A 9,608-nucleotide genomic window follows, 5' to 3' on the forward strand; every position below is an offset into this window, starting at 1 on the left:
AGCGCCGTATGCTCTCCATCCCCGGAGAGGTTTTATGGCTCATCGGACGCGAACCAAGGGTTTTCCGTGCAAGGCAGTGGTTATGTAACTCATAACCCCGTCCTTGACATTATGGAGCCAGCGGCCCGACTCTTGGGTTTCGCCAGAGAGCCAACCCTTGGAGGCTTATATTATGGATTTTTGTGCCCTGGCGTACCAGGTGAATTTTGATGAGGTGGCTCTGAAAGACATTTTTCAATTTGGACTGAATGAGCCAGCCTCATCATTCATGCCTGGTGGTCACTGCTCTCTCAACCTGGCTCAGTTTATTGACCTCGCCCTACTGTACGCTGGTTCCTCGTTTACTGTGGGGGAGGCAGAAACTGAACCAGCGTTCCATACCACGGCCCCCGTCTTGAAGCCTACCACGGCCCCCTTCTTGAAGCCTTACACGGCCCTAGTCCCGAAGCCTGTCGCGGCCCTAGTCCCGAAGCCTGTCGCGGCCCTAGTCCCGAAGCCTGACCCGGCCCTAGCCCCGAAGCCTGACACGGCCCTAGCCCCGAAGCCTTACACGGCCCTAGCCCCGAAGCCTTACAAGGCCCTAGCCCCGAAGCCTGACACGGCCCCAGTCCCGAGGCCTGTCACGGCCCCAGTCCCGAAGCCTGTCACGGCCCCAGTCCCGAAGCCTGTCACGGCCCCAGTCCCGAAGCCTGACACGGCCCCAGCCCCGATGCCTTACACGGCCCTAGCCCCGAAGCCTGACGCGGCCCCAGTCCCGAAGCCTGACACGGCCCCAGTCCCGAGGCCTGTCACGGCCCCAGTCCCGAGGCCTGTCACGGCCCCAGTCTCGAAGCCTGGCACGGCCAGCGAGTCAACGCCCATGCCTGCCACGGCCAGAGAGTCAGCGCCCATGCCCGCCACGGCCAACGAGCCAGCGCCCATGCCCGCCACGGCCAACGAGCCAGCGCCCATGCCCGCCACAGCTCTGCCGGGTTCTGCTCCGCCCTCAGAGTCTTCCACGGCTCTGCCGGGTTCTGCTCTGCCCCCAGAGTCTTCCACGGCTCTGCCGGGTTCTGCTCCGCCCTCAGTCTTCCACGGCTCTGCCGGGTTCTGCTCCGCCCCCAGTCTTCCACGGCTCTGCCAGCCTCTGCTCGCCCCTCAGAGCCCTCGCGGCCTCCGCCTCTCGAGTCTCCCAAGGCTCCTCCTCCCAAGCCTCCCAGGGCTCCTCTCAAGCCTCCCAGGGCTCTTCCTCTAGAGCCTCCTATGGCTCCTCCTCTCGAGCCTCCCAGAGCTCTACCTCCCAAGCCCCCCAGGGTTCTGCCTTTCAAGTTTCTCGAGCCTTCCAAGGCTCCTCCTCCCAAGCCTCCCAGGGCTCCTCCTCTCGAGCCTCTCAGGGCTTCTCCTCTCGAGTCTTTCAGGGCTCCCCCTCCCAAGCCTCTCAGGGCTTCTCCTCTCGAGTCTCTCAGGGCTCCTCCCCCCCTCAAGCCTCTCAGGGCTTCCCCTCTCGAGTCTCTCAGGGCTCCTCCTCCCCTCAAGCCTCTCAGGGCTTCTCCTCTCGAGTCTTTCAGGGCTCCACCCCCTTCCAAGCCTCTCAGGGCTTCGTCTCTCGAGCCTTCCAGGGCCCCACCTCTAGAGCCTCTCGAGTCTTCCACGACCTTTTTCCCCCGAGCCTCTCACGGCTCTACTCCCAGAGACTCCAGAGCTTCCTAGGGCTCCGCCTCTCGAGCCTCCCACGGCTCCACCTCCCGAGCCCCTCACGGCTCTGCTCCCAAAGACTCCAGAGCTTTCTATGGCTCCGCCTCTCGGGCCTCCTACGGCTCTACCCCCCGAGATTACAGAGCCTGCCAGGTCGTCGCCTCGGGGACCTCCCACGGCGCCACCTCCATTGGCTCCACCTCCTGAGACTTCCAGGCCTTCCCCCCTAAAGCCTCCTTCGGCTCCACCTCCAGAGCCTTCCAGAACCCCACCTCCAGAGCCGCCTACAGTGCCGCCTCTGACGGCACCGCCTTTCACGGCTCAGCCCGGACTTCCTGACCCTCTCCCTGTCCTGTGGCCTCTTCCCTGGCCTCCGGACCCTATTCCTGTCCGGTGGTCACCTTCCACACCCCCGGACCCAGTCCCTGTCCTCCAGTCGCCTTCCAGACCCCCTGACCCTGTCTCTGCCCTCACGGCTGCCCCTAGATCTCCCGACCACCCGCCTGTCCGCTATGTTCCCCCAGACCTTGCCTTGATACTGCCCATTGACCCCATGGACTGTCTCATTTCCCTCTGTGCCCCTTGGACTGCCCTCAATTTTGTTTGTGTGTTTTGTGGGTTGTCTGTTCAGGGTTTTTTGTTTGTTGGGTTCCTCCAGCACCACTTCCTCGCAACCCGGCGTGGCCGTCAGGAGCCGTCCGTTTTAGAGGGGAGTACTGTCACGAACCCGGCTCCCTCGCTCCGCCCCTCGAGCTTCCACGCTCGTTCCGCCCCTCGAGCTCCCACGCTCGTTCCGCCCTCGAGCTCGCCGCGCTCTTTTTGCTCGCTCGAGCCCTCATGCCCACTTTGCTCCTACTCGCTCACATGCTCGTAGGCAATCTCCCTTCCTCGAGTTTCTCACGCGTTTCCAATCCCCCAGAACATTATGACCACCTGCACTCGCGTCATCTGCACTCCTGCACATTAGTTTCACCTGCACTCGTCTCATCACCTGTCATGGTTTACACCTGCACTCGCCCCTATATATATCACTACCCTTTCGTCTCACAGTTGTTGGTTATTGTATTTAGTTTCCCGTGTCTTTGCCCCCGCTAGTCTCGTCTAGTTTTGCTCACCTCTTGAACTCCTCTTGATTACCCCCTTAGCTTGCCAGCTCCTCGTTCCCCTGGTACCCCTGTCTACTCCCTTTGTTAGTCTACCCGCCTCTCGATCCTGTTTACCCCGGCTTTGACCCTTGCTCCCCTCGACTACGCTCCCGGATTTGCCCCCTTTACTCTCTTTGATTCCCCGGCTTTTGACCCTACGCTTCCCTCGACAACTCTACACTGGATTTGCCCGTTTGTACTTTTGCCTGCTTTTATTGTTTCAATAAAAGCAGTTTTTTGACTTACATTGTGACTGTCTCATCTTGTGTGTGTGTGTCCGGGTTACAATACCAAAATTTTTTTTGACCTGCCGGTCAAAACAATTTATTATTTATTTATTTATTTATTTATTTATTATTTATTTATTTATTAAGAATTTTAGTTTTTAATGACACTTTAATGAGATCTTGTTTACTGTCTCCAGAAAGTTACACTGCATAATATTTTTTTTTACTTTTAGAAAAAATATAAGAATTACTTATTACTTATTGAAGAGGTGTGTATTCAAGTAATTGTAATGTGTGAACTGCATTTGTAATATATTTTCATATAATTTAATTAGAGATGTCCGGATCGATCGGCCGGCGATCAAAAAATCTGAAATCTGTGATCGGCCAATCATGCCTAGATTTAGGGCCGATCTTTTTTGCAGCATGCAGGCAATCACACATACACTTCTCTAATGAATGAGTGCTTTATCAGCTATTGAAGAATGACAGAATGGCCTATGGAGGGTAAGTTGTTGACAATTCTAAGCATTCATGAATTTAAACTTTCAAATATGATGTAATTGAGATGAATATGCCGGTTTGTTTTTAAAAATGTGTAAGGATTACATGTGTATGACTATTAATTTTCCATTTTCTATAGTCCTTATGGTAGTTATTCGGACTCATTGCACAGTGAACAGGAAGAGGATATAGAGGCTGCTAACAGGTTTAAAAACAAATTAAACAACAAATAAACATGCAAATACATGATACATGACGTGAGTTGTGACAATCAGATGTTGTGTTGTGTGATAGAGACTGTTTGAGCAATCATGAGCGCTTTTTGCTTTACTCTCTTTAACTTGAGAGCTGTCAATCAAAGATGTGCACTCTTCAGGTGTTCTCAATATCTTATCATCAGTCACTCATCCCAATTGAAATTAGATTTAAACCTTCCATAACGACACCGCGTCTTCAAGTATTTGCTTAATAATTAGTGATTTGTGTAACAGCAAATCTCAAAGACAGTAAACAGACAATAGATATTAATGATTTCTCACTTGAGCAGTTTTAGAGCTTGTTATGAATATTTTTTTCTTATTTTTGAATGCATCTCTGCAGTGTGTGATGCTTTCATGTTTTTTTACTGGTTGTCAGTATGACACAATGGCATTTTGATGTTTCATAATTGTTGAACTTGGGCCTGTTCACGTGTAACTGTTTACGCCACTTTTACATGGAATTGCGAAATTTGTAATTCGTTTTTATAGAATACATTTTTTGTTGTGACTATTCAAGTCAAGCTGTTTACACCATTTTTAAGTGTGTAAGATTTCTATTCATCCATACAGAACTCAGTGGATTTGCAATTTATTTTTGTACCTGAATATTAAAAGTTAAAATAAGCTATTACACCATTCTAAGTAGAAATTGATTTTATATGTGAGTTTTATAAAAATGCTAGCTGCATCAAGTTAAATGCATTAAGCTGAAGACATCTTTTAGTTACTTTGTTAACTTACGGCCGTTTCACACATACTCCGTTTGCAGTGCGTATGCGGTGCGTATTTTTTTCCGTATCCATGTTAACAGGTTAGAACTTTCAAACTGCACGTGGATGCAGTCCGTCGATCCGTTCCAGTTGCGGTGCATATACAGCAGTGCAGCGATCGTTTCTGCACCGAGTCTATTTTTGCTGTGCTGCACCGTACTGAATTAAAGTGGCAGCGCATTGTTCACATTAAAATAGACATAGATTGACAAGAAACTGTAATAATTTCATCATATACGCATAATTACAGTTAATGTGTTCTACAGTTTCTAAATTACAGGGTCAAGAAAAACAAAAAAGTATGATTATAGTCCTAAAAGTTGCAAAATGCCATCATATATTATTTTTTTACCCTAAAAAAAGACAGAGTGAACCCAAATGCGTCTCATTCTTCTCCTTATTATCAACAGATATAGCGCAATAGCTTTTCTTCTGTCAACAACTCGAACTACATGTAAAACAAAGAATCACAATGATTAAAAATAATTTTCATACTGTTTCAATGTCTTTAAACAATGTCAAATTTAACGTTTGGATTTAAAATCAAAATTACTTTTTGATTTTGTGGCACACAGAAACTGCGGATCAGTAGCGCACTGCAAACGCAGCATATGTGAAAGCACTATAGAGTGTGCTGCTCCTGTACCATATACGCACCGCAATACGCACCGCATGCGCACTGCACACGGAGTATGTGTGAAACGGGCATTAGTTATTTTTGTAAACAAAAACAAAAAAACAGTCTGCAGCTCATTTATCTAGGTATTGGATTGGGACTCGGTATCGGCAGATATTTAATATTTAAATATCGGACTGGGATCGGGGCCAAAAAAGCTGATCGGGACATCCCTAAATTGAATATATAAGGGCAAAAAAAATTGTGTTACATCATAGAACCAATACATACAGTACATATCAAGATACTGTAAATATTGAATAGCATCAAAAGACTAAAAAGTATCAAGAATATTACCATTTTTAACTATATCAAACAAAATTTTATAAAATTAAAGCATGTGTGAAATTTAGACTGAGGCAGGTGAAGTTGTTTTGCATCCAGAATGCCTTTTGAGGAAATTATAAGGAAAGGTCAGTAGAGACAGAAAGTACAACACCCTGCATGAGGTCTTAGGATAGTTTTGTCCCTGTCAACACTGCAGTGCCTGCTCACTGATTTGGCTTTAATGAAGAGACTTTTTTGCAGTTGCGCTCGCCTAAGGCTAAAGCCACACAACCACGGAAAAAACAATTGAGAATGGAGCAATTACAAGATGCAATAAACATATTCAGCATTTTTTTGCCTTGAGCAGAAGAACTACATCACAGTTGCAGAAACCAAAAGCAAGCAGGTACCCAAGAACAAATGAGCCAACAACACTCCTCAGCAGCTGGTGAGCGATGCACATGTACAGCTTAGAGAGTGGGAAAGCAGAGGGGATTCAGTAGACTCTAACACTAGTCCTGATTTCACCTGCCTGGTTGACAGTGCGGAAAGAAGAAGGAAGAAGTGTGATCTACTAATGATGATCTATGTAGGGAACTACAACCAGTATTTCAACAAGAGCAATGGTAAGTGAGATGCATCCAACCCAGCCCTAGTGCAAGATGCTTTCAGGGGACTAAATATACCACACTGACAGCTGGCTGAGAGAATCACTGATTGCACTCTCATCACAAGCAGCAGCCAGCTGTGGTGCAAATGAGCTTATACATGTTGTTCTCTGAGAGCTGGAGTTGAGCATGATTAAGGAATTCAAACCTATGAAAATGATGTTATTATCGTGAATCTCTTAAAGATCAATTAGTATTATATTACTGGCTCCTACTCTTTGAGAGCATTAGAGAGATCACCAATAAATATTCAATATTATCATCAGATCATGATAGCGTAATCCTTTTCATTTTTGCATGCTGTGCAAGTAAATCTCCTATAATTTTTGATTGGTGATTTATGTTTCCCTGAAGGCAAAACTGTTGCCTTCCTAAGTGCTCCTAAATGCATAATCTTGTGGGAGGCAAACGCACAATAATGTATGGTTAACTATTCATTAACAACTAAGCAAGGCACATAAAGATGTTTTGTTGTATCTTAAAAGTTTAAATGGAGTACTGCTGCTGATGTCAAATATCTTAAATATCTCAGTTTGTTAAAGGAATTTTACGGGTCCAATATAAGTTAAGCTCAATCGACAGCATTTGTGGCATAATGTTGATTACCTCAAAAATGATTTTTGACTTGTTCCTCATTTTCTTTAAAAAATAAAATAAAAAATAAAGCAAAAATCAAGAGGGTTTAATGGCAGAAATGTGAATCTGAAGGTGCGTACACACTGCCAGCGACTTTATCGCTGCAGGTCGCCAGTGGCTGGCGGTGAAGTCGCTAGTGGGTGTTCCCACTACTGGTTGCCTAGTAACGTTTATAAATGACATTCACGGATGTCATTCCATTGCTGTTGACAGCGAATCTCTTTTCTTGCCACTAAACACAAACATTTTGGAGGGAAAAGACTAAATATAAATGGAATCAGTACATAAAATGCTTTATATCAAAGATGAATGAGAAACCAGGCGTGCTGTTTGCCAGAGCGGCTGTTTATCTGCGGCTGAAAATGCAAATGCCGTTCTGTCTGGGTCCATAAAATCCCCGCGATCTCAGATACACCTTTCCACGCAGTATTTTTCTTAAAAATGTCCTTGTACGTGGGAAGAGACATATCATAGAGCACTGGAAAATTTCTAACAGCAAGAATTAGCCTTTCATCCATCTTTCCGTTACTGCAGGAGCTGAGAGAGAGAAGGATCACGTGAGCTCTCCCGTCGTCTCTCCTATTGGCTGTCGCTTCCGTTAGTCACTCCAAAGTTGAACTTTTCTCAACTTTGTCGCGTCGCTGGACACGCCCACATCTAGCGCCAACGGTCACGACAGCTCGTGTCGCCGGAAGTCGCTGTGCTCGCATTGAAAATGAATGATATTGAGTCGCTGTCGCGCGCGATGTCGCTGGCAGTGTGTACGCATCTTTAGAATTTTATAAAAGCACTTGCATTAACTATTCCGTTAACTTGTGGATTATTTGAGCTGTAAAGTTGTTTAAAATGTCATTGTTACAGTCATTTTAGGGTTTGGTGACATCACATCGTCATGGCAACAAAGTTATAAAATTGGCAATAACTTTATGCAGAAAAGGTTAGTAAGTGATTTTACCACACTAAAATCATGTTTACACGAATATTGTTTGTCATGTGGCTATACTTTTGAAAAAGTGAGTATTTTAAAGTTCAATATTTGGCTCCCATTTACTTCCATTGTAAGTGCCTCCCTGTAACCAGATTTTTGCTTTTTTAAAGAAAAGTAGGGGCAAGTCAAAATTCATTTTTTGTGGTAATCTATATTATGCCACAATTGTTGATACTGTTGATTGAGCTTAACTTGTTTTGAACCCGGAATATTTCTTTAATGAGGGAAAAATCTGTCCTTTGATTCGAAATATAATTATTGCTAATATAAATGGTAAAACACACTATTGGAGAAAAGTGGTTGACTGTTTTACTATCCTTAGTTTGAATAATGTTAAAAAACTAATGTGAAATAGAACTCAGGTAAGATATGCAAAGCAATTATAAGACATTAGTGATGGTATGTAAATTATACATTACAACAGTTCCTAAAATGCATTCAAAGATCAAAGTCAACTACCTCATACACAAACAGCAAATACAGTACTCAAAGAGAAAAGTCTGGAGTTGTAGCGGTTCAAAAGAAGTTTGTTTTAAAAACTCACGTGAACAAACTTCTGAGACTAGGCAATATGTGAAGTGCATATCTTTCAAAAGCGCACTAGTGCAGTACCTGCATTGAGGCTTATCAATGCTTACCAAGCTTGTCATTCACAGATGATTTAACCAGATCTGATTGTCAGCAACTCGTAAATTATGTTACATAAATAGAGTCACAGAGATGTCAAAGGTGTTTACTCACCTGTTCTCCAGGCTCACGCGACTTCATGAGGCTCTTCTCTCTATACATTGACCAAAGGCCGACATTTGGCAGAAAAATTAAAGCCACCATGAACAAAAATGCCATCTGCAGAACGCGCTTTTGCCTCCTCTTCATTTTGAAGACGCAAATGAGTCACAATCCAACTCAAGATAGACGCGAGTCTGCCGTGTGTTAAACTCAAGCTCCGTACACTCCCTCGCAAAAGACGACAAACTTTCACCTGCAAGGAAGAAACAGAAGTCACGTCAAGCAGCATAAAACCATATTAACAAAATGAAGCACAGAGGCAACGACACTGTTTTATTACGTGTAGTTTCGGGCTCGCGAGCAGTGCTGTCCATTCTCTTCACTGGCATACACATTTAACCAAACATTAATTGAGCACTCTACAGCATAGCACATCAATAGTTGACAGTATTCAGGATAGCTAAGACAATACACACGAGGATGAGACCATTTTAATTCAACAGACACGCGAGTGTCTATCACGCAGCCGGAATTTAAGAGAAAGCGAGCAATAGTATGAAAACGACATACAGTAGAGGGTTATTCCATGTTGAGGCATGAACGTTACACGGTAATCCCATCTTCTTTGTTGAGGATGTACAACTGATAAAAGATCATTGCAAAACAACGACGAGCGGCGTTTTCATACGTGTCAATGCGCTCGTGATGCAATTTGAAATCGACTCGTGCTCTTCATTAAGACACTCTTGCCCGTTCTACCTACTCAAGGTTTAAGGATTCTTTCTTTATTCTCCTTGGGAGACGTCTCATCGCCCTCGAGTTTTTAGATATTGCGGTTAAACCACGTGTGCTGCGCATCAGTATGAAAACATCCTTGCAGCTGAGCAATGCTTTCCAATATGTGGGAAAACACAGTGTAGCCTACCGCCCTGACTCATTCATCAGCTTACAAAAAACAAGCTCGGAGAGTGAGAGGTGGCAAAATCAAACATGTAGCTGGGTCATTATACGAAAACGTGCCATTTCCCACTTTTAATGTTTGATTTTCAAAGTACTGTTTTGAA

The 9,608-nt window shown here is 45.0% G+C and overlaps 1 protein-coding gene across 1 annotated transcript in view; it reads right to left on the reverse strand.

The window, feature by feature from the left end:
• LOC127651188 (polypeptide N-acetylgalactosaminyltransferase-like 6) overlaps positions 1 to 9,229 on the reverse strand; it is a 388,215-nt gene extending 378,986 nt beyond the window's left edge. Inside the window, exons 1-2 of the mRNA XM_052136900.1 lie at positions 9,115 to 9,229; positions 8,557 to 8,797 (exon numbers count right to left, since the gene is read on the reverse strand). Of these exons, the coding sequence (XP_051992860.1) occupies positions 8,557 to 8,691 (135 nt within the window). The 5' untranslated portion in view covers positions 8,692 to 8,797; positions 9,115 to 9,229. The remainder of the gene's footprint in view (positions 1 to 8,556; positions 8,798 to 9,114) is intronic.
• Between the last annotated feature and the right edge of the window lie 379 nt (positions 9,230 to 9,608).

This window comes from Xyrauchen texanus, chromosome 11, assembly GCF_025860055.1.
Source record: "Xyrauchen texanus isolate HMW12.3.18 chromosome 11, RBS_HiC_50CHRs, whole genome shotgun sequence".
Lineage (NCBI taxonomy): Eukaryota > Metazoa > Chordata > Actinopteri > Cypriniformes > Catostomidae > Xyrauchen > Xyrauchen texanus.